The sequence below is a fragment of the Halichoeres trimaculatus genome, unplaced genomic scaffold (genome assembly GCF_033239565.1).
Source record: "Halichoeres trimaculatus isolate MK-OKI-2021-1 unplaced genomic scaffold, fHalTri1.1 fHalTri1_scaffold_5, whole genome shotgun sequence".
NCBI lineage: Eukaryota > Metazoa > Chordata > Actinopteri > Labriformes > Labridae > Halichoeres > Halichoeres trimaculatus.
Genome location: NW_027437183.1, coordinates 28,134,164 through 28,160,255, shown reverse-complemented (window position 1 = coordinate 28,160,255; position 26,092 = coordinate 28,134,164). Strand labels below are relative to the sequence as shown.

Below are 26,092 nucleotides of genomic sequence, written 5' to 3'. Positions count from 1 at the left end.
TGAGACGAACAATTTCTTATTATGAAAAGCACAGTTATCCCCGCTGCTTTCTCTGCCTTGTGTTACTTAGTCTAATTGAAACGGTGAACCGCAGCAGCCCTTAAAAGATATTATCGTCCCTCACCAGCTAATTGGCTGTGAGTTCAATGGAGCTCTGCATATCAGCACCCTTGACTTGATAAATGATGGCTGATATAGAAAGCAGTGTATTAAATGCAGTGCTGACATGTAGAGTAGGTCCAGTTCTTTGTTTGGTAGCAGTTGCCGGAGACGGGACCTGTGCAACAGATGGAATCCATTAACGTTAATGAGGGCCTGACAGCTATGACACTTTGATGATGCACACATCCATATTCCAGAGCACAAAGGAGAGGAAATGAAGAAGCCTCTCACTCCTCCATCCGTACCCGCTCCTCCACCCCCACAACTGACTACTTACCACAGGCCATGTCTACCGCTGCTTCCCAAATACACAACTCCAAACCCAGCAAATAAGCAAATAAAAAGTAGAGTAAACATGGTTTCTGTGGCCGACAAATGCATGAATAAATAAATGGAGGCAGACATGGTTGACAAATAGAGCCCTAACTGAAAGAGATGCACACATAAATCCATATCAAACGCAGTGTTAGCCAAGGAAAGCCTATAGATGATTAAGGGGAATACCCACAACTGCTTGTTTCAATTATCGAGCCGCTCACAGAAATGAAGCAACACCAAACAAACCAAGACAACCAAACGTCTTCTTTTCTGGCCTTGAAAAACCTGCCGTGCAACATCAAGTATGTCAGTGAACAAGTGGAGATCAATGGCACACCCGGGCTTATGCACACTTTGGTGGCAGAACTCACCTAAATCAGCCTCGGTGCTTTTCTTCATGTCCTTGTGAAGCTTTTTTGTCTGATCCTCCAGCCTGTAACACAAGAGGAATATCATCAGCAAGCCTCTGGTTTAGCACCACAGGAAAACAATAAAAACAATGGGATGTGTGAGCCGAAGAGCAAAGCAGACGATAGCAAGGGAGCAGGAAAAGTGACCAACAGGACATCTCCACAACAAGTCTCATAATGGATATGGTTTAAGTATCTCAAACAAGAGATCTCTTCTTTCCACTCAAGGTGTGTTATGTAGAATGAATTATTAAAAAAAAAAAAACCTGCAAAAAGAAACAAGTACCTAAAAACCTGGTTCAAGAAGGAATTACACATTTCATTGATTCCACATAAAATGTTATTACAACATCCGTGAGCTAATTAATAATACAGGAAAATCCTTCCTGGTTCTGTCAGCCACATTTGCACTCAAAAGCATTAGTGTCTTCGATCATTCCACTGCACATATGCCATTGAAGGGTGTTAAAAACGGCAATTACTAGACTATGGAGGCTGAAAACACATGCCATTCATTATATCAATTAAAGCAAACGAGGGGTTTAGAATCTCCCCTGAGACTGCTGTCATCTCACGTCTCTGGGTTTGATGAAAAAAAGCAATGTGATGTGATAGGGGTTTATTTCCATATTTGCTTTGAGGTATTGTTTCAACTAGGAAAATAAAGCTGTGTAAATCTATGGGGCACTACAGCCACAGGTCACAAGATTTAAGGATATTAGTGAAACACATGTGACAGTTTTAAGAAGAAAAAAAGGGGGGTTCCACCACGTATTCCCATGAGTGTTTAAGACAAACACTAAAGTGACCAAATCTGTCTCCATATCAGGAGCTTATTCAGAGGAACCCACCACTTTGCATCCCTGTATTTTATTGATTTGTTTATTTTCTTTATGAAGCACAGAATCAGTTAGACTACAATGTTGCATTACAGAAGTAAAGATGTTTATCTCCAAAAAACTAAAAACAAAAAAAAAAATAGTAACCTAAAAGCGTGTGCAGTACAAGCTTTTGAAATTCTGAGCAAAAATAATGTCTGAGTTAATTACATTCTTTTCAAACATCTACAATCACAGAGGACTCCTCTTGCATGGGCATTTTGTAGTTTTTGTCACAACATTTTTGGTCTTTGAAACTCTAAACAGCAGTAGGAAAAACATTGGAAACATTTTGTGATGTAAGCCAGAGTCAGACAGCGATTGTGGTGCGACAGCCTCAGGAATATGATCCATGTTTAACTTTCATTTAATTTTTCCCAACAAAACAGGCTTGGTAGACTCCTAGTAAAGCAGGGTCCAAAGGTAAATAAAAATCTTTAATCCATTTCCATCAAAACTTGCTTCTGCATGCTTTTGTTTGTCTTTGACATCTTTTAGGATTTTGCACTCAATCGCCACAGACCAGATGGAGGTTGTTCCAAAAATGTCATTTGCAATAAATGATGTAACTTCATCCCTTATTGTTCACACCACAAGAAAAAACAACATTCTGTCAGAACAATCTCCACAGTAACTTCTTGTATTTTCTCACCAACAAGATGTAACTGGGTCTCGTATCAGCCGTGCTCTAAATTAATGAAAATAAACTCTGTCCAGATATTTAGGATACAGACATTTCTAATTGCAGCATGTGGTGCTCACATCATAGACAGTAACATTAGCAATACTTCAGGCAGGATTAAGTCAGAATCAGATCATTAGAAGGCTTCTTTCTTTTTCTATAATAGACTTAAGGGACAATAGGTCCATGCAGATATTATGTCATATTATGTTAGAACTCAATTTTGTGCCATAGCTATAGTTTGCATATAGCTTCTGCTATTGTAGAGAGGAATCTGCAGACACTGATAGGTGGTCAGTTTTATCATTACTGCCTTTGTAAGTGAAAGAAGGAAAAGCATTTTAGAATTCATCACACCAAACTAGCCTTTGTTTTTTAATGTGATTCTGAATGCCAGTGGAGTCAATGGAGGGCATCATGTAAAACAAACTAAAACTAAAACAGTTTTGTAAATTGGCTGACACAGTTAACACTTTGGAGTAATGAAAGGAGACAAATATGAGATGAGGAAAATAACAGTTTAACAGTTAAACCCTGCCAATCATGAGGACCGGGTTTGTGGGATAGTGGGTGAAAGCATCTCACTATGTAAACAAACTAACATGCTCTGAGACCAGAGTCTGTACGCTCAAGATGTGTTCTTGTAGTGTTTGTTTGTGCATGTGAAACTCATGTTCCAGATAGCACCTCCTACTTTAAAATGTGTTGCACAATACTGTTGCATCTTTCTCTGTCAGCGCTGACAGTGAGAGAGTAGTTCTGGATGAGTGCCAGGTGAGCCTGGAGTCTCTTTCCAAAAGGTGCTAATGGAGCAGCCTAGAGGAACAGCTGCTGCTCCTTGTTCCAGCACCCCAGCTATGAGCCGGTGCAGCCACGTTCACCTAGCCACAATATCTTATTAAAAACTGTACAAACAAAACAGTATTCTGAAACATGTTCACACAAAAAATAATTTTGATGACACCAGAGAAGAAACAGGCAGTCATAGAAGTTAGACCACTCACTCTTTTGGGAATAAAAAAAGAAATCACATACAAACCAAGTCAGGCACTGTACAACCAAATAAATCACAGCAATAACTAAATATATGAGTCAGTGCCTCAACAAACTAATGGTATCTGGTTTAGCTTCATTAAAATGGCAGCAGAAGGGTTAACTCTGGATTTGAAGTCTAGCATGTGTACTGTAAGTGTCATTGAGCCTAATTCCATTTCATCATGTTGATTTTGACAAATTGTTTTCATGCCCCTAAAGTTGATGGGGCTGACTGATGATCATTAAACCAATTAGCATTCAAGCTGCTAATTACATCAAGCTTATAATGTATGAATTCCATGCTTGTTTTTTACCTGATAAATAACCAAGGCCACCAGATAATTTGCTATCTGCTAATTTGCAAAATAAAATAAAATAAAACACACACATGTGACAGCCAATCTAATCAGACAACAATATAGCATTAGTGGGTGAATTTTCTGAAAGGGTTGTGACAAAATAAACGTGTGAGCAGAGCAAAAAGCGGAGGATTTAGGAGCTGACAAACACAGCCTGTGAGCAAAAACGAGCGCTATAGTTGAAGCACAAGAAATAAGTTGATTATCCATCACTCATAGTGAATTGTTTGGGCAACTTTTTAAGCAAAACCACAAATATTAGCAGCAGCAGCTTTCTGAATGTTAGGCAGGGTCTGACTTCACTAATAGCCCGATGTTCAGTGAAAGTTTATGCAGAGCAAGTTTACTAGCTCATGACTGGCTCACTTGAGCCACTCTGAGACGTATGGATGTTTTAAAAGATGTTTTAAAAGATCTCTGCATTTTCAAGACCAAGAAGCAAGAAGAACCTCCAGCTGTGAGGAACGAAGCCGTTGCCCAATGGCTTCAATCTGCAGTTCCTGAAGCAGGGGTGGCCAACCTGCGGCTCGACAGCCACATGCGGCTCTTTGATCCATTCATTATTATTATGAGTAGTGGTGTGCCTCTCAATCTAAAATATTGATATATTGATGCCAACTTTTGGATCAGTATTGATTAATACTTGGGTGAAGAGATTGATACTTAAGTTTCAGTCTCTTTTCTCTACATCCCACATGTGCTCATTGCTATCTATCTAGATAGATAGATAGATAGATAGATAGATAGATAGATAGATAGATAGATAGATAGATAGATAGATGGATGGAACTTTGTCTTTTCTGCTCTAAAAACAGAAATTTGTCTTTGACATGGCTCCAGGTACAAATTGAAACACGCTTACAAACGAATTAAATGTCACTTCAAAATTTGGAAGTGTATTGATTTTCATCTTATGTCCTTTCGTTTATGTGTGAGAGGAAGTGCATTTTTGATGTGGCTCTCTGTAGTACCACGGTAGTTTTTGTGGCTCTTGGTCTCTGACTGGTTGGCCACCCCTGTCCTAGAGTGTCCACAGGGGGCTGGCTGTAGAAGTGGAGCTCACATGTGTTGACATGGGCCAATGATCGGTTTCAATGCTGCTGTTTGAAAAGCCAAATCTTTTTCACCTTCAACTATTATCCAAATTACCATGTCCACATTTTAAACTGTACCCCCCAGTTAAGAAAATAAAAACTTACAGTACAGTTCAGTCAGTCTTTTGTGTGGGTTAAGTGAATGCAGCAGACAAACTGTTTGGTGATACATATTAATGTTGGGTCTCTAGATGGGGCTAACTTGCACACTACGATTACATGTTGAGATTCTTGTTGAGCTGTTTGCAGGGAAGAGCAGGAATCTTTTATTGTACAGTTTTATTTTGTCATGATTATGTGTAATAGGGCTGGGCGATATGGCCTAAAAATCGATTTACAAAAAAAATCAATTTACGATTCTTTGGCAATTTACGATTCTTTGGCGATTTTTTTCCACCCTTTTAAAAGAAACAATAAGTATGACATGGATGACTCAAAACCAATTTTGTTTTATTTTGATCAAAAACTAATTAAATTAACCTCTATTTGACTCTTGTAATTAAAGTTTCTGCTGTTCTTCTGTTTCAACAACTTCACTTTGTAGTTTTAAGGAGGCAGACTTATTTGCCTTCACATCAAAGGTTGCACCATTTTGTACATTTTGAATTTATAAATACAGCTAAAAAGCTTTTACAGTACTGTTTTCAGGGCACTACAGCACTGTTCAGTTTTATTATAATTTTAGATGTCTTTTTTTAATACTGATGCAAACAAATGAGCAAAAATGAATGCTTTTTATTCTAGTGTGGACTCACAAATTCTATGCCTCCCTGCATAAGTCAGTGCCCTGGTCGGGGCACCCCAGTCTAAAAAGTCTGGTCCGCCCCTGCTTGTCTGAGCGTGCGTAGTTGCAGGTTTGTTATGTTGCTCTGCTCGTCAGCGGATGGATTTTTGCTTAACGGAGAGTTCGGTTGGTGGAACAGAGGGAGTTACAGGGAAAGACAGGACTCAGCTTTCCCCAGGTAAAAGTCAAACACCTTCTCAGTCATGTCTGTCCAAGCAGCGCCACTCTGTTCGATCGTCAGTCATCATCCCGTCGCCCTCCCCGCAGTCTATTTTCACAAATCATCTTCCATCCATATCAACAAAAAGAGGGGATTTTCTTTGGTAGAGTGGGGGTGTTCTAAAAAAAAAAGATGTGTGTTTCTTTACAGTCTAAACCTCAAAATGATCAGGGCATCATCTTAGAAGTGCAGCAGGTTTTACGCGTGTCAATCACATCATTAACAATCTGCATGTGAACCTAAAGGGTTCATAAATGTTTCAAAGATCTTAATCAAACTCCTGAAAACTGACAGACAGAAAACAAAGTATTTAAGGACAGGGGTTTGAACACTTACTGATAAGAGCTTTAGTTACGGACCATAAGGACCATGCGTCTGTCAAGGTGCCAGGTATCAAAGATGCACAAGAACATATTTGTGTCATTCTAGTTTCTGTTGTTTTGTTAGTGAATTGTTAAACATGCTGCACACACGCAAAGTCAACGCTTGGGGGGGGGGAAAAATTGGAATTTTTCATTTTTTAAATTGTCCACGAAGAAAATTTGAATTAATTTATAGAATCAATATATTGCCCAGACCTAATGTGTAATAGTTTATATTTTAACAGAATGTAACAAAATTGAATTAAACATCCCCTTGGTAATATCATATTTCAAACTGGTCATCAGACAAAGCGGCTCATTAGTATTTATTTTGTTATGGTAAGTACAATAAAAAAGGCAGGTTACAGCACGGGGCATTTACACTTCTTTGAGAATAAATATAACTACTTGCATACAATCAGAAGTCAAAATACAACAAAAATATCTTTTGTCAGGCAGAAAGAAAGACTCATAGCGGAGCACACCAAGTGTATTTAGGTCACAGGGGCTCCACGATGTGTTGATATGGATCTCTAGGGTGGAGAACCTGAATGTCTGTACATGCCTGCTTCTCTGACTCATCTATAAGGTCTATTGGCACCACACCTTCCTGATAATGGGCCCTCCTACTCAACAAAACCTGAGAGGGAAATGGTGCTCCTACTCATTCTGCCGGGCCCTCAGGGAGTTTCTGGAACTTCGGCCTCCCAGTATGAGAAGGCCCGGATGTTCAGAGCTCTCAGCTCCTGGGTGTTTATTGTCTTTATTTTATGGGAATAAATTAAAAAGACGGGTAAATAAAAGCTGTCAGATTTGGTTGAGGGTTTCAAGTTACATGAAAAAAACTCTTCAGAATATAAACATATAAAATCATCTTTCACATCCTTTTTCTTTAATTTCAAAACATATACATTGTACTTGTAAGATGATACCCTCCTAATATCTAACTCTTTTTTATAGTTCAATAATTCATACTGCACCAAAGCTCATATCTGGCTCCTTTCACAGTTCAGTCTTGAGAAAAACACAGCAGGGACCATCGAACTGTGCGAGACCAAGAAACTGTATGTACAATGAGGAGCATGTTAAGCGTGAGTTCTCAAGAGTGCTTTACTAGCATGAAAGAAAAAAAGTACAAGAGCACAAATACAGAGTAAAACAATTAAACTATCCAATTATGTTTCAACACATACATATGAAAACATCTCTTAATATTTACTGTGTTCATCATGGTACAGAGAAATTGTTTGACCATCACAAAGGCAGGAAAAGACCACACTCTGACACTTAGACCTGGAACACACTTTTTCTAACTATATCGATTTTCAATCTCAAGCTCAAAAAAGGTCAGAAAACTGCCACTAATGGGAAAATCTATAACTGTCGCCCATAATAAAAAAAAAAGTCTTGATAAAAATTCAAACTTACTTTTGGAGCTTGTCATATTCTCGCTCGAAGTCTCTTTCAACCTACAAGAGAAAGTATTTCATTTAAAAAGACAGTAATTTCGTTTTCTAAACAGCTGATGAAGAGCGCTATCAGAGTCCTATTTGAAACAAAGGGACAACATTTCAGGATCTGAGTTGAGTAATTCAGGGGACAGAATCCATTTCTTTCTACATTTTCACATCATCAGGCAAAGTTTGGGTGAACCAAACTATTAGTGAATTTGATACAGACCAAATGGTTGCTGTTTGTTAATCTGGTTAAAGGGTTTACTTGTTCAACTTCTACTCATTAGTTCCAACACCAATTACTGTCTTGAGCCCAAGGGACTTTTAGGGGGCTTTAAACCACAACTAACTAACTGCACTTCCACCAGGTTCCAGTGGTTGAAAATCAGGTTAATTACTTCTATATCGAGTTTCCAGGGTCAGCTAGGGCCAGGACAGCCTGTCCAACCATGTTTCTTAAACATGCAGGGTTACAGAGGCAGTCCTGGATCCTGTATTGTGGTGTTGTGGGCTCCTAGATGTAAACACAGTGGCAAAAACAACGAGGAAGGCAGCTGACACTTTGTCGCTAGTGGACAATGTAGCTGGGAGGCCTCTAACCCACTCCCTGGTTTTTGTCTAGGTTGGTACAGGAAGCTGGAAACCCAGTCTGACAGTGACTGCTGGGCCACACAACTATTACACTGGAAGTGGTTTTCTCCTGCGCTGAGAACGCCTACTCATTGTCACTTCAAGGTAACCACTGCTGCCCTCTTGCATGGCTCAGACAAATTGGCATCCAATAATTCTTTCTGATGACAATATTTAGACTAACACTGCTGTACACCATTCTGTATGTCTTAGCACTACAACACTACAGCCTTAAAAAACACTTAAATGAACTTTAAGGTTCTGATTGGTCATTCAACTTCTGATCCATACTCACTGTTTTAGAGACAATCTGCTTCTTAGGTTGTCCAATCTTGAAGGGAATCCTGAAATCACATGAAAAGAAAACATCCATTAAGGTGGGATTACTGAGCATGAAGACTGTCAGGTATCAGGTGCATGATGGGTGACTAGAGGCCAGTGCAGGTGTAAAGGTGGAACAGGCACCTCTTCCAGATCCCTGACACGAACAATCTGAAGTTGTTAATTCCTGCCTCTCTGGAGCGTGCAGTCAAAGCCAAGTGCATTAACGTCATGTCATCACTTTACACATCTGGCTCCCATTGCAGGAGGATATCACTAAACAGAAGTGATTGTCTCCCCTCCTCAGTGTGGCTTCACTGCATGACCCAAGCAGCCAATCCAACACAGAAGCCCTTGCTTTAATGTAGAAAAACCCTATCACTACAATTTGTTGGGGCTTAACAAGAAAACCAAGGACATGTTTTTTTAAGAGCGAGGCCTGTGCTGCAAAACAACCAAAAACACATCATAAGGTTTAGTGTTGCAGCAGTAGTTGCTCCTCATTTTCAGACTGAAAAAATACAAACTTTTCTTCACTTGTGAAAGACAAACAACGACATCCTGAAACAAAAAAAGAAACCTGTTCCTTCTTAGTTAAAACACAATCTTTTATCCCCATTTCAAAACCTTGCCTAACCTTAATAAGTTTCTGCAGAGCATCAGAGTACTTTTTGGGAACCACGAAGCAGAAAACACAGCCTTTCCAATGTGCTTGACTGTAGGTTGTCATTGATGTGCCACTAATAGCCTGAAATCTAAGGTATATGATGGACAGTTGCTGCTGACAGGCAGGGTGAGGCAGCAGCTGCGTCAAAAGAAAGGTGTGTAGACTAATGAGATGGAAAAGGGAGGGTGTGATGCAGGGCCTCGTTGTGCAACCAGGGAATGCTACTGATGTGTGGGGAAGATCCCTTTGATGACAGCTCAATCACAAAACTCAACATGGTCAAATAACGGCAGGATTAATCCCGCAAAGAAAAATACAAAAAACAGGTTCCACTCGTGGCTCAGGTATCAAGATTTCCCTTGGATCACAGACTGTGTACAGATGCCACACTTCATCAGAAGTTGATTGATCGTCCTGACCTAATCTAAACAGTGCAACAGTTTGAATTGATCCTAAATTCAAAGCAATCTGAGCTTAATTCTGATGCCTGAAGACTTTTGTTGCTTTTGGCCCTGGATAGTAGTTTCACCCAAGGTGTCATCATTTGGGTGAGCCAACACGGAAAATAACCACTGAAATTACTCACCGCCATCTTACGTGACTCACCTTTCTCCTGGTACCTGAACCGCTCACTATTGCGTCATTCTACGCGCACGACGTATGAGATTATACAACATCATTATTCAAAAAAAAAAAAAAAAACGCAGAAGCACAAATTTAATAGAAAACTTTTGACTTTGTTAAATCCACAATGAGGAGAGCTGACCCTGCAGTCCACATCCCACATGGTGCATTTTCACTTAGATCTGCAGATCAGGGATTCAACCTTGTCAGACATTTACCAACTAAACACCACACTCAATAACTTAACTTCCCTCACTCTGGTTGCTTGGTTTATTTCTCCAAAACATAATTCTGTCATTGTTTATGGATGAATCACTTATAAAAGTAGAATCTATAAACTAAGAGCTGCACGGGGTGACTCATTCTTGCTAACAGGGTCATGCTTTAAGGCATCCGCAGCTGGAAAACAACAAATGAAGACATTTATTAACTTTAATTCTTCAGACTGACATTAAAGGTGTTCTGGTTAATCATATTTTGAAGTGTTATATTTAGTGTGTCTGTGTGAAGACTGTGTTCTCGTATTGCTTTGTTTTTACATTATACGCAGCCGGCCTATTTTTACAATTCTGCCGAAACAAGATTTTTTTAAGAAGGAAAGTACAAAAAGTGTAAATGTAGAGTGTGTTCGTCTACCAACCAACAGTTTAAAGCAAACATTTGAGGGAACATCACACTTTGCGAGAGAACAAATGGGACAGACGGTGGTTACAGTCTGGTAAAAAATCAGCCATTGTGAGTTTATTTAAAGAACAAAGATTATATTTTCTTTAAAATGAGTTCACTCAGTACTAAATAGTTTCATAGTTTTGTGTTTTCTTCTTTTTTTTTTTCTGGTGGGACACAACACTGCACAACCACTGGCAGCAGTTTTTGATGTTAGGTGGGTGTGTCCATGAGAAAAATCAAACATCTTTGGTAAAATGGGAGAGTTAAAAAATGTGTTTCACACAGGCACCAGTGTTCCAGGAGACTCATATTTAAATATTTCCTTTCAATGCTCGCTTTTTCTACATTTTGGCAGCAAGGACCGTGACAGGATTTGTTTCTTAATAAATGTAACTGTATTAAGGTGGATTTTCCCTTAAACATACCAAAGGATACATTTGCTTGGAAAGAAATCAGGTTGGAGTTCCTTAATTTTATATATTCTGAGTACATCCACTTCCCAAGGAGCCAAAGGAAAATGGTCACTCTTCAACTGCTCATGAGAACTGGCAGACACTCAGAGAGAAGTGTGCTACAGGGAGGGAGAGGGAAAATGTAGCAGGCAACCAGAGGGAGGATGGTAGTCACTGTGAGAATCATTTCTACCGTTTTTTCACACAGCTTTATTTCTGTAGGGGCTGTCACATTTAGAAACACTGGTACTGTCTGGTCCTGTGAACCCAGAACTAGTGTGGGCCATGGCAGAGGCCCAGCTGCAACACAACTGAAGACAAAAAACTTGTGTGTTACACCAGCTGAAGTCTGACATGCTCTGAAATCAGCTCAGAGCCCGGTAATGGGGGGCAGGGATGGTTCGGCTAAAACTGCCTTCAGATTCACTGAAGATTATTCTAGAAAATACCGTTTTTAAGGGCTAAGCTGACCCAGAATTCTGTTGGATTTGATGTTAAAAACAAAGACCACCTCCACTCTAAAAAGCATTGAATTTTGGACTTTTGGAAAAAGCCCTTAAAGTGATACTCCAGGATGGAACAAGTTGGGTCCTATCACAAGGTTTAGGGCAGAAATTACCCCTACAGCAGTGTTTTTGTGCAGCAGAAGCCCAGAGCGCTCGCACCAAACACCCCCTCCCTGCTCCTCTACCGGTTTCCTCTGCACTCAGATGAGGCCATATCTGATATCGGTCTGCATTTACACTTTATTTAGAGAATTTTCAGCGCGTTACTTTTACGCAAAAACACAGCTAAATAAGGCTCTAGTTCTCATCATGTCTCTTCGTCCTGGCAGACTACCTGCGTTTGTTTGTATCTGGCACACCGCGCGCGGACTGATACACTAAGCAGCGAGCACCTCATAGCCAGCTGTGGCTCTTCAGCAAAGGTGGCACCGTTTTACGACACAATGAGAACTAGAGCCTTATTTAGCAGTGTTTTTGTGTGAAAGTAACGCACTGAAAATTCTCTAAATTAAGGGTGAATGCAGACCGATATCAGATTTTTCTGTGGGAGTCCGTTTATTTGTGTTTTTAGTCAAGTAAATTATGGCCCCGTCTGAGTGCAGAGGAAACCAGTAGAGGAGCAGGGAGGGGGTGTTTGGTGCGAGCGCCCTGGGCTTCTACTGCACAAAAACCCTGCTGTAGGGGTCATTTCTGCCCTAAACCTTGTGATAGGACCCAATTTGTTCCATCCTGGAGTATCACTTTAAACTTTCCCTATAGTCTTTACAGGTTGTGGATTTACAGCCATTAAAACAAAAAAATCTGTTACCTATGAACACAGTCTCAAACATACAACTCATGACTATGTGTTCAGAGAGTAAAATTTTAAGAGTCACTGAATCTAGCGAGCTTTAAAGTCCTATTATTTGTTGTCTACATTAGACACAGATGCATTTAAAAGAACTGCTGTTTTACATTTGCTGTATTTGTAAGCTATCCAGTCAACTTGCATTTACAAAGCTATCTGATCTTTACTCAGACAGGCTACACGTCAAAGCAATCAAGTGAGCACGTAGGCAAGAACAAAGACATAACAGTCCTCCCTATCCAGGACACATTATGCACCGACTGAAAGAACCAATGGCTTTTCACGAAGACTGCAAATGTGTACGCCATCAGGGGGATCGTGCATCATTTGACCTTGAATATTCCATGGAGCACAGAGGGCTGGTTGAAGATGTTGGGAAGTGGAATTGTTCTGACGATGACCCAAAGTCAAACCTCTCACGTCATAGAAGCAAGTGTCCAAGCTCCACTGGAATGCATCAGTCAGCAGAGCCCATAAAGGACTCTTTTTACTGCTGGAGCACCCCACTCTTGACCTTGTGTTTGGCGGTGCGTGCTGGCAGAAGCAGCGCTTGCCAGCTATTGACCGTTTGACTGAACTGAAAGACGTCGTCTTATACTTGATCACAGCCTCCCCTGAAGTGACACTGAGAATGCGTAACCTATTCTAAAGAGTTAATGCACAGAAACGTCACAGAGGAACTGAAAGAGTTAGTTATAGCAGACATTAGTTGCTTCCTGTTGGCTCTTGAACTGGTATGACAAAGCTTCCCTGGCCTGTAAAAGTCATCTTCATGGCTGATTGCGAAATTCTTACTGACTAAAAGAACAGATTTGGTTGTTGTGAGGGTTGAAAGATTATATACCAAATGGTCTATTAGAGTCTGAACAGCCTTTTCTAACAAGAATGTCGTGTAAATAACCAGACTCCTGTCGATGGTACTACACAGAGCTGTGAAAGACCACAAATATGTCCAAGAACCATCTCTGTTCTGTATTATAATTAGTATTTTGTGTTTTAAATGAAAACACAACCCTAACAAACTTTTCTAAGAGGAGAGTCAAATACCAGATCTGAACAAAACGCACTCTGCTGTGCATAATTCCTTCTTCTTCTAGTGATTTGGCTGAAAATGTGAGCACAGCCTTGTTTGCTGTTGTTTACTTTCTCGAGGACGTCACCAGCTGGATGGAAGATCTCCCATTATGAGACTTGCAGATTCAGCTAATATCTGTGTGGATCATCCGTGCAGACTATGTCATAAGACCAACTGTTAACACCACCTCTCTCTGCTCATTGAACACACGACTCCATAACCGTTTGTGAATTGCAACAAAAAAATCTCAAGGCACTAAAAAGACCTGAATGCACAAATCTCCACCTACTTTTAAGCCAAGTTAAGAAAATCAGATAGAATGCATTACAAGATCCTGACAGTTAAAAAAAAAAGAAAAAAAAGGATTTATTCAAGGCAGAAACAAAACGGTTATGGTTCTGTGAGATTCAGAACCAGAGAAAACCAAAGCAAGTGTTATCTGTCTAAAGTCTCCATGAAGGTCTTTGATGTAATAAACAAAACTAAGGTATAGTGCATGGGGATGGGTACCAAATTAGGTACTTTTATAGGTAACAACCAGATTCTGTCAAAAGTATCGGGGTCCTGAGTCACAAAAAATCAAACGGTACCATGTTTAGGTACCTACATGCTTCCTCGTGGCTGTGGAGGAGTAGAAGAGTAGGCGATTTTCCATGCTGGTCATGAACACAGTGTTTTAAGGTTATATTCTGAGCAATGAATATGTTAAATTGGAAAAAAATGCATTTCATTATTAAACAAATTGATATTTTTTACCACATAAACACAAAAAAGTTCCGAAAATTGGTACCGTTGAGTACTGATACCGATCGCCAGGTACCGGGCATTGGTACCGTATTGTTTCAAATGTGAAAGGTACCCATCCCTAATGGTGCAATTCTTGCCAAGCTAGTCCAGCATCACATGAATCTACAGTAACCAGAGCAAACAGAAAGCGAGGAACTAGTGCTGCACGATTTGGGGAAAAGGTGCGATTTGTGATTAGGTGGACAATATTGCGATTGCGATTGCGATTGCGATTGCGATTGCGCTTGCGATTTAATTAAAAAAAGTTGTGTCATGATGAGTCTACAGACTTGCTTGGTTATCATGGAGAAAAATCTGAATTGCATGTGCTGACATTGTGATTGCGATTGCGATATCCTCTTTTGCGATTACGTAATTGCGTGTGCTGATATTGCGATTGCGATTGCGATAATCGTGCAGCCCTACGAGGAACCCAGCAGAAAGGGAAGCGACAGTTTGATTTATCATTGAATAGATCCCAGTGACTGTCGAATAGTTTAAGTATTGTGGTTAAGAAGACTTTATACTGACAGGAGGTATCATGATTCATAAAACTGGCATTTCTTCTCAATACGCATCTTTAAAAAATCACTGCATAGGCTAAAACGAATTAATATCATAGTCTGGAACCACAAAAGCAGATTAAAACCATGCACAGAAGATACCATTATGCAAATGACAAACACGCTCACAACTTCTCTGGCCCTGAGTCTTTCTAAGATTGGGCTGAGGTAAAGTTGAAAAAAAAATGTCCAGTGATGTTCTCGTGAGAGGATATGTGAGCAAAACTTCCAAAAATCTCACTGTAAACATTATTTTCAAAAACTTGTTGAATATCTTTTAGAAAAAGGAAAATTTTACAAAAACGTCTTGATTTGATTGGAATTTAGTTTGTAAGTTACAATTCAACAGTCTGCCGTCCGTGTTATCTGTGACTTTATTGACTTCCAGTGTATCACTTCAGGCTTGTCAGTTAGCAGGTTAGTGAATATTTTGGAAAGCCCAGTAAATAAAAATCATATGTTGGCTTCACAAATCGGTGACAAGTAATGTGTAATGTCATGAGATTTCTTGAGAAGTTATTTCTTTATCTTGTTATCTCGATAAAACGCTGGATCTTGGAGATCTTCTCTTATTTTACTCAATATCATGGTATATAACAGCTGTTTTCCCCCATTATAGTATGTTGGGATTTAAATCTTGCTGTCATCACGGGAAAGCCCACTAGCTCCCCGAGTAGTTGTGTAGGATACGGACGCATATAGCCTAAAAGCTTCTGTACACCTCACGCAGACAGGCTACATTAGCCTGTAATCGTTGTCTGCTGTCACCGGATGATCAAATCCATTTAAATGTCTTGGAGTGCTCAACTTGCTACCCCCAATTAGCTACCAAAAGTTTCCATGTTGTGTTAAAAGAAACTACGTTGGCTCACTCAAACAAAAGGTGAGTGCAGCTGACATCTAAGCTAAAGATAATGGGCTTAGATAGCGACAGTTTGTTTATGCAGGTTGTTAGTCCAGAAAGATTAGCCAATACTCTGTTAGCACTCTTAAGCTAACTAAACGACTTTTCCCATACATCCTTCAATCGAAGTTAGCAACACGATCCAATTGCTGTCAAACTTTTGGAACAGATAACCGATGACCTCCTTAAAACTATTAAATGGTTTCAGAAAGACTTTTTCTTTTGGTAGTTACACTTGAGTTTATGTAGCTCAAGCTAACTCCTGTTTACTACTTCAGTAACTATACCAGGAAATAGCCTTAGCCCAGCCAACAAGCTATCTGCTCTAGGTCTGAGTTAATGTCTTCTTCTACGTTATCCTTTTAATATGATAACCTACATTAAAGGAGTAGCCAGAATACGTACCAGCTCATCTTGAATGCCCTTTTATTCCGGTTTCATTGGGTAGTTTTATTATCTTTCGAGGACCTCATCCCCTTCTAGCAGTCAACAGCCGAGCAAGAAACAGGAAGTCCGGAACCAAGCCTCTCGTGCTTCCTCTGAGGAAGGTGTTTCACAAAAATAAGTGAAGTGACTAAAACGATCAAATGATTTAACATGTTTATGTGCAACTGTTTTGTGTCCCTGAATTTTTGTCAAATTCTGACTCATTTCAGTGAAATGCCGAGCGCGTGTACGTATTTTCACGTGCTGGCGTGCTTTGGGCGCGTGCACGTAGGGACTCAAGTAAACGGAAGGCAAGTGATATTTTTCTTTATTCAAGTACTTACATAGAAATAACAAAACATTGCATTACAACAAACTGAAGTGCCAAGTAAACGGGGGAGCACATCTCCCTATCACAAGGATATAGTAAAATTCATTTTAATATTCAGCTCATCATAAAAGGACCTTATTATAAGGTAATAAAAACATGAAATAGGCTAAAGACAACCACAACATTTTAAACAAGACCCCTTGTTTTCTCAAAGAAAAAAAAAAGCCAACAGAACAGCTATCCCAGTGTGTGTTTTCAATTGTCTTTCTTGAATTGTTGTCAGATTTATCCCATTTCAACCATTGTGACTTTTATTTTCATGCATAATAAAGAAATGAGCATCACCCACAGCGTCTGAGGCAGCACTTTGGAACATTTCCGTGCACATGCAAACATGAGGATATACTGCAATGAAAAGGAAACAACACAACAGAAAACAGTGAGTATCGACTCCATCTGAACACCATAGTGTCACTGTTGAAGACCAGAAAATCCCTGAAGCCACCCTGTCGTCCATATTGTGACATGAGTAGCCTATTATATCTACACATTATTGTAATCTCTTTAAGTGTGAGGTGTTTTCAAAAAAGGTTTATTTGTTTATTCTGATGAATGAGCCCAAGCCTTTTTGCCTTGCCTAACACTAACTAACTGGACAGTAAATCAAACAGTGAAACATACATTAGCACACGGCTGCCTTCAACTGCAAGTGGACTGAGGTTACATTTATGATTTGTTGTGGACATCTCATCACATATTGTTTTTGATCAGTCAACCCTGCAACCCAGTTTGGCACAAAGATGGCTGCTGATGTTGGCTCAGATCCAACACGGAGCACAGAACAAGGTTGAAGCAAATTCCAAATGCAGTGTGTTCAGTCCCACTTTTGGACAATAAAACGTAAAAAGAGGAAAATACATAAATTATTCTTGGGGTAGCACAATTAAGAGGGGGTTGGTTCTGAGATTGTTTAACATTGACACATATCTTGAAAATTCACACAGTACACAGAAGGATAATTGTGCAGAACATGGTGCATCCTGTATTGTTGTTTAACCACCAGAGTATATTGAGGAAAAGGGATCATATAAATTTTACAAAAACGATCCGTCAGTTACAAAAGTGTGATATATACTGAAAGTGATAAACACAGTGAGATGATGCAACTGATGATTCATGGGTTTTGCAAAGTTATAATTGCATGGCTTCATTTAGATGTGGAAATAGTTTGGTGTAGTTTTTGCCTGACTTTGCATCACTCTTGAAACATACAGCAACATAAAACAGTTTCTCTTTGAGGAGGCCACATTCTATTTACCGCAGATACAAATATCCAATCTCACCGGCAAAATGTCAACTGAAGAGCACAAAAGAGAGCATTCTATTTGGTCAAATAAATTCGGAACTATTCAGAAACTATAAGGACTAACATCAGATTATTCCAACATTACAAATGAAATGTATTTCCTTTCACCTTATATTTATATATATATATATTTATATGTATTAGGTGCTGACCCCATGAGGCTGTCTGCTACATGATGTTTTCATTAGAGGCTATTGAATACTGCATTAATTAACCTGGCGAATCACAATTATATCTTTGAGTTATTATACACTAATGATGAGATAGGAATGTAATGGGAAGATGTGAAATATAGTTTTAAATGACAACAATTTATGTTTTGCCTATCAGCAAATGTATCAGCTTAGATACATTATACTGAGAAAAGCTCAGAAAAGTTTCATTAGAAAAAGACCATCCTTGTAATACAATAATGCATTTTATGATAATAATAATAATATTGATTTAAAGCTGGGTGCTAGAGGAAACTATGTAAAAAGATGCAAGGATGTCTATTCATTTAAGCATGTAGATGAGCTGGGTGAAGCCTCTCTGAGGCCACATTAATTGGAAAATAAGTGGACACTTGCCAGGAAGCTGAGCAGTGAAAACTGGTTGTAACAGGAAAGGAAAAGCGTGGCCTAGGAAGCGTACTTCTGTTTGCACTGTGCTCTCTGTGGCACTGCTTTTCTCAACCTTTCTTTTGGCCCTTGCAGTTAGCAGACCATTCTCTCTTTAATTCTGATTGCTGTGCCTAGTGACCAGTAAAAAGCTTCTTTTGGCATCCAGCCTGCACCTCTTAATAGTCAGAGAGCACAACCATTCACCAGATATGTTGTCAGTCAAAATAGATGGAGGGAGAATGTCACTGTAAAGATTTTAAGTTTGTCTGCTATTAAACCAATAAATATATAAGATAAAATCACAAACTGTTTCATCACATGGATTAGGTAACTTCGCCTCAAATAATTCACAAACACTTATGGAAAAAGAGTGAATCATATTTTGACTTGAAGCAGCACCAGCATTTTTAACATATAGCTTGTTTGGCATGACAGGAGAATTTACCTTCAGTTTGATAACCAGCATTTTGTTTATCCTGAAGATGAGAAATTATTTGTTATTCAATTTTTAAAAATAGTGACGTATTCTCATTATAATGAATGAAAACGCCTTTTTTGTCCTTTCATTTTTTTTAAGTTGCCCATAGTGTCAGAAAAAAATTGCCCTGCTTTACAAAGTCCAGCTATTATAAAACATCATTGAGAAAATAAGGAGGCAATTCAAGGTTTTATTAAATGTGGTCATTGCTGTGTATTTGCTAGTATTGTCATAATACACCCTCCAGAGCGATAGACCTGTTTGCTTTTGTCTGGACAAAGATCAATAAGGAACCATGTGTGAAAGGTATTGCATCAACTTTGCTTTAAAAAAAATCATGTTGCTTAAACACAACTTGATTGTGGCCCTAATTGAGGTGAAGATAAATAAAAAAAAATCTTGTTGCTTACTCGGAGAACACATTAGTGCTTGTTCTCACCAGTTACCACTTTGGAGCTTCCCCATGGCGTACATGCCATTTTTATATTTTTTCTTTTATGGTGGATAAGACACCCTCCTCTATTAAAGGGCTCCAATTTTTTTCTTTCTTTTTTTTGCAATGACCTGTGACAACATAATAGTCTGTTTAATAACTACGTTACTAAAAGCTTTAGGACACATTCCGCACAAGCATTCAGTCAATTGAAAGTTCTTGTTTATGCAGACATTTGTATTTACATAGTGTGCATGGGAGCATGCACATATATGCACAATTTAATACTGAGTTATGGTGCATTTGACAGTTCAGTACAAAAGTGAAACTTCTACTGTAGCTACCTGCATACATGTTTGTATACTGTACAAAAACAACAACTTCTTAGTTTACAACTCAGTCTCAGTCTTACTATATTAAAAAAGATGTAAACATGACTTTTTCCTTTTTCCTTCTTACAAAATGCTGCTCATCTTTTGGTGGCTTGAACCAAGTAATTTAGTCTACACTTTGAATCCTTATTTATCTTTGCTTTCATGCTCTGCTGGTTTGCAACCCAGTGTCATATATTGAAGGAGTTCAGTCTGTCTAACTGTGCTTTTAGTTAATTTGATTTACAGGTTGGTGACATGTGTCATGAATATATTTCATATAATTGCAGAACTCAAGAAAATACAAAATTAAAAGTATTGGTGAGCTTTCAAAAAAAGCAACAGAAATTATATCTGGTAACACCACATGAAGCCACCATATAAAAAGGCAACAAAAATACACAGTGTCTTTCAGTGACTACAAATAAATAAGTATTGGCAAAGGCATTGATTGCTGCAGGCATGTTTGTTTTATCAGTACAGGTTACAGGACGAGACATCGGTGTGCTTTGTGTAACCCATTCAGTCATCGTGTAGGTTCAACCAAATTGTGCAGAAAAATATAAGATTTGAGATCTGATGTTTGCTTGAACTCAACACGTGTGCTAAGCTGAAATCACTGCTATGTTTGGCAAATGTCAGGCACAATAATAAGAACAAGGTTGGCTGTATTACCACAATACATTTGGCACATTCTTTAGAAAAAGAACATTCAAATATAAAATAAAAACACAACACCTCAACGGAAAAAAACAACAACAAAAAGACAGTCAAGTGCCACTAATAAGGTATCCATGACAGTACACAAATATAACCAATTGCACTTTTAAACAGCCTAATAAAATGAATGCATACCTCTCAGACAACTCACCCTTCAACTAAGCTCTGTTTTAATTTTGTCTGTTTTGACCCCTGTGATGGATTCTGGCTTCCTTCCAATTTAGAAATTCTCGGTAAAATTTACAAAAGTGTATCCACACCAAAACCTACAGACACACAATGACCTTTTGGACAGAATGTGCCAGGGTGCCCTTCTTTTTGGTGGCACTGTGTTACAGTAGCTGAGGCTATGAGTTACTTTCCCCTCTTTCTTTTACTAAAGGCATCCATCTCAAAATAGAAGGAACTGAAAAGAGCAGGCGATGCAAAAGAGAGGAAAAGAGTCACCTATTTGTCTCATAGTGGACGTGGTCCTGTCTTCCTTTGTCTCTGTGGGGCATGGTGAGAGTCCAGTCCATGTGCATGTAGTGACGGTCATGACGTCCCCACTGTCGGCCCCCCACAGGAGCTGGGCGGCGAGCTGTGGCTCCCAGCAGCCCCACTGCTCTTGTCAGCCGGCTTCTTGTCCTTCTGTTTCAGGTGAACCTTTGCATGTCTCTTTCTCTCGTCACTCCTGGCAAACTTGCGTCCACAGAACTCACAGGAGAAGGGTTTCTCACCCGTGTGTGTGCGGATGTGTGTGGTCAGGTGGTCACTCCTGCTGAAGGAGCGCATGCATATTCTGCACTGGAAGGGTTTGTGACCTGTGTGGATGCGGAGGTGACGTGTGAGCTCATCTGAGCGTGAGAAGCGTCTGTCACAGTTCTCTGCAGGACAGGCGTGAGGACGTTCGTGGACGGGGGTTTTGCTGGGACGGTTAGGGTACTTCCTCGGTCTGATGGGTTTTAAGGTGAGAGTCTGTGGCGGTGGGTGGTGCTGAGGAGGATGCTGCTGCCCGCCGATGAAACCTGGGTGGATCTGCTGCTTGTCTTTGAACGCCCTGATGGTCTCCAGGGGTGTGATGGGTGGAGGGTTAACTCGGATGGGGTCCATTGACTGGAAAGGCTTGTGCTCCATCACACCAACCTCCCCCTGATGATGGAAAAGGTTGTAGTCAGGGATCATGGAGAAAAGGCTGCCATCCATGGGGGCTTTGGATGTGGAGTGATAGTCATTGCCAGGGTAGGCAAGTGCTGTGCTGGTGGCCGGGCTGTGGTGGAAGGAGACCTGGTCCTGGTACAGGTCGCTGCAGGTGGAGTATGCAGGCAGCGGAGGACCATATACCTGCTCCATGTCTGACGTCTGTCCGCCCATGCTGGCTGCGGAGGATGATGTCTGCGTTGTTACCGTGCCTGGTGATGGAGAAACACCCAGGATCCCCGCGCTGACAAGGCTGATGATGTTGTTGTCAGAGCACCAGCCAGAGCTGCCGATGCCACCTGACGGAGGAGTGTCAAAGGCAAACTTCCCCAGATAGGTGACAGTCTGCCCGCTGCGGTTGGACTGGAAGCTGGATCCATACTGAATCTCTGCTGATGTCTTCTCACTTCCCATGCCCAGATCCATGATATTATCTAGACAGGAGCGAAAAAAAAGAAAGAGATGTCACCAATAAATAATTTTAAACAAAAAGTTTAAAGCAGTAATTCAGGTGGAGGATCACTGAAAACAGAAAATGTTGCACAAATTGAGAAAAAAAGGTCAAGAAAATTCACTTTCTCAAGCAGTTTCAACTTGAAGCGTCAGTCCTTAGTTTGCCCAAAATTCAGCTTTTCTGCATGCCTCTGCTACAGTTTGCCAGCAAAAGATGAAAAATAAAAGAAGTCCAGTGGAGTTCATAAAGAAATGTGAGCGCTGTCAGACCTGTAAGTTAAGTGAGTGACTGCTGCATGTGAGACAGTGGTGTCTCTCTCCCTCTCAGATCCCACAAGCCCTCATAAATCAAGACCTAAACACCCCCTTTGATCCAGTCATTGTGTCCCTCAGGAGGACAGCCAAACTGAATGGCAAGATCTGATTTCTTTACAGCGGGGAGGATTATAAGGCAGACGCCACATCTATCACGCTCAAGGATTCAAAACACATTTGCAGCAAAGAACATCTGCACATAATGGGGGTAAAATTTCACGTGTTTCCTCTCCAATCGCTGCATTAGTGAGCTTAACACTGTTTGCACGTATTTCCTTGATATTTTAATTGTACAGAATTTTACACACACTAACACACACACTGAAACACACACACTCTTGCTCTCTTTCTCTCGCACACACACACACACACTCTTATTCCAAAGATGCCATAAAAACCATCAAATGCTTAATGGGTATACATTTATGTGCACATGTTGCTCTGAGATCTTAAAGTGAGACAGTTAGAAAGAATTGTCTCTGAAACAGAAGTTTAAACAGACGTCTCTTTTCATTTGTAGGAAATCAACACAGGGGTGCTTATATACTCACTCCCAGTAATTACAGCCTGCTGGAATTTGGCTAAAGGCAAATCGTAATGAAACAAACAAAAGCAAATTACATATATTGCACAATAGCTTTCAACACATGACGTATGTAGGAGCCATGAGATTTGTGGCATGATTTCTTTGGCACGTATGACATTTAGAAGACAAGCCTTTAATGCTTTTTTTACTGTACTGTTTTATTTTTTAGGGGGGTGTAATTTGAGCTGTGGGACATTTAAAAGGAGTGAAGGGCATGTGATGGAGTCAACACTTCTTTTTTACAGGTAAGCACAAACAAGCAGATCACACACACACCTGTCTCACCTGTATTATCACAGAATGGTGCTAAAAATACATTTGTGTTATTCTAACTAAAAATAGCTCATATGTCATGGTTACATTTATTTACTTCCATGTGTCAATAATTTGGATTTCAGTATGATCAGACATTATTCAGACAGCAACACACGTGCACTGTGCAGCATCGCTTTTCTTTTAGGCATGCTTCAATTTGTTGAAATATCTCCCGAAAGAGGCCATATAAAATACAAATTATTGCCGTGCTTGAAGAAAATGTGTTGTGTATGTAGTCTGTGTCACGGGCTTGTTTTTAATTTAGGCGTTAAAAATAAAGTTCTGTATTTATAAAACCTTGCGCTGGGAAAATAAATTTACGCACGCGTCTGTGGTTAAAAAATTGGGATGTAATTCGAGTTAAATTTCCACTCAAGTGTTGTTTCAGTTTGGATGAAAAAAAAAACTGAATCCCTATGAGATAAATGTTAATTGTGGCCAAAGAAGCACATGCTCATGCCCTCAACCACCCCAGGAAACTGAAGATTTAGAATATCTCGCGCATCATTGACCCATCACCTCAGAAGGTGAGCCCGGACAATTAGTGATTGATTTAACGCCAACACTGAGCCCAAACAACAAAAGTCATCCTCATGCAGGCGCCTGGGTTTGTCAGAGATGAACGCAAATGTAGAAATTTGACAAACCATACATCGGCCTCGCTGTAAAGGATGTTTCAAGGGCCTGGCGTCTAAATATGTATCATATAGGGAAAAGCAGCCGCACACGCCTACTGAAATCCAATCTGTGACATGTTAAAGAGTTGTGAATGAACGTCATTGTCTAAAGTAGTTGACCCATCTTTGCGAGTGGATAGCAGGAGAATTAATCTGTGGCATTTGCGGTTTGACCACTTTAATTATACACATCTTCTCAGATCCCACAGATTTCGGTTTCAGCCAGAGCCGAGTGCGTTTTAGTGCGTAAAACTGCCTGTCCTTTCTCAGCCGTTCGTATTTCCTCAAACACGGGTCAGATATTCAGATTTAGTTCTGCTTAACGTGCCATGAATTATTCCTTAATATAAAATTTTTCAAACAAAGACACGTAGATTTTTTTGGGGTTTTAATTTGAGTCCAGTTTCCCCTATTTACGTAGCGCTTAGAAATCCTGACCTTTTGGATAAACAGGCGAGGGTGGTGATCAAAAATAAATACACATTGTGTACCAGAGAGAGTCAGCTCAAAGGTAATAAGCTGATTTATACTTGGTAGTGTTTCACTTGACCCCCGCAAAAGTATATAGCAGGAATCTGCCTTTGTGCGCAACAGCCTGAGCGCAAACAGGTGCTCCATGCCCCAAGACAACTGTTGCCTTCACGCACACCGTAGTTTGAGCGACTTTAATAAAAAGACGCATCCTTACTTTCGCCAGAAAAAAGTAAAGTCAAATCTTACCTGTATTCATCTGTGAGTAGTGGTTAATAGATTCCGTACTGGTGAAAATATTCATAGACGTCGGGATGTCCTCTTCTGGGTACAGACTGTCAGGGATCGTGTTTATTAAACTGCTCATGGTAAGAGGGAGCTTCTCCGCTAGTTTCCCTGTCATAGCAGTTAGATTCAGTCCGACATTTATTAAGGACAACGCGCGGGTATCCAAGGAGCAAAAAAGCGGGTGTTCTCAAAGTGGAAAACACAGGTGTGGACCAGGCGTGGAAAAAAAAAAGGACAGAGGAGCAGGGATGGATCCTGTTGCTGTAGCTATCCAAGTATCCCGCGGAGGACGAGCAGCGCCGGTTCTCTCCTCCTGTGTGATCACGGGCTATTGTTGTTATTAATGTGATCACAGTGGAAGCTGATGGGCTGCTTGTGGGGGAATTTGAAGTCTGTGAATCAATGGAGGAGGTGGTGGTGGTGTTGGTTGCACAAGAGCGGCTCTACTTGCTCGATTGGAGCTGGATAGGGGACTCCAGTTTGCCTGTATTAAATAGGGGGATGGAACTTTTGTGTGACGTAGATGACCATATATGGACAGAGCGCCCAGCACCAGGCTCTCCGCGCGTCAGTCAGGCCGTGGAAACTACAGTGGAGGCAAAGGCTCCGACGGATAGATAAAGTTTGTTAAATCTGCATGTCACTTCCATCCCAGTCCTTCTTCGGGATGAACCGGTGGTTCCCTTTGTTCCTGTTTGTGGAAAACATGACAGCGCATTATCTTTACTGTTGTCAGTGTTTTGTGGACTATCAGGCACACTGGGAGCTATTTATGCAACAGTGAGTTTTATGAGATAGAGATCATCAACAGTCTTTTTAATACCACTTCTTAATACTGTTCTAATTCTGAACAAGTATTGACCTGTGTTTCTTTGCTGCTCTAACTTTCAAACTTCTTTTTGAAAAATAAAGTGACTTTGACTCGTTTGAGTGCTTTTGTGAGCATGAGCACACTTTCTACTGCACTACACTGATTCAAATCCCTCTCCTCGTGCACCAGCTCCCACAAAGACAGTATTTGACGGGGTTAATCGCTCGTAAATATTGCGAGCGCATTGTAAATCCAAAGGGCTTGCTTTGACTTGGAGCCCAAGTGACCGCTTAAGTGGAAACTCCAAATAAGGCAGTGTCCGGCCCCGCCCCCTCGCCTCTGTATTTGGACATGTGAGTTCCGGGTGAAGTAGTAGTGGAAAAGTGATCGGAAGCCACAGACGCTCAGAGAGATGACAGTGAACAGCGCGTCATGGATGACTTTTTCACCAATTTGCCAACTTGTGAA

General features: G+C 40.3%; 2 protein-coding genes across 2 annotated transcripts in view; both read right to left on the bottom strand.

The window, feature by feature from the left end:
* Positions 1–16,415, bottom strand: part of bin3 (bridging integrator 3) — a 32,042-nt gene extending 15,627 nt beyond the window's left edge. Inside the window, exons 1-4 of the mRNA XM_074670349.1 lie at positions 16,208–16,415; positions 8,684–8,732; positions 7,733–7,773; positions 852–913 (exon numbers count right to left, since the gene is read on the bottom strand). Of these exons, the coding sequence (XP_074526450.1) occupies positions 852–913; positions 7,733–7,773; positions 8,684–8,732; positions 16,208–16,215 (160 nt within the window). The 5' untranslated portion in view covers positions 16,216–16,415. The remainder of the gene's footprint in view (positions 1–851; positions 914–7,732; positions 7,774–8,683; positions 8,733–16,207) is intronic.
* Positions 16,416–19,324: 2,909 nt separating this feature from the next.
* Positions 19,325–25,259, bottom strand: egr3 (early growth response 3). The gene is made up of 2 exons (XM_074670345.1): positions 24,775–25,259; positions 19,325–22,142 (listed from the first exon to the last, which is right to left on the bottom strand). Exons 1-2 carry the CDS (start codon positions 24,926–24,928, stop codon positions 21,064–21,066), a joined length of 1,233 nt encoding a protein of 410 aa, XP_074526446.1. The 5' UTR covers positions 24,929–25,259; the 3' UTR covers positions 19,325–21,063.
* Positions 25,260–26,092: the final 833 nt, after the last annotated feature.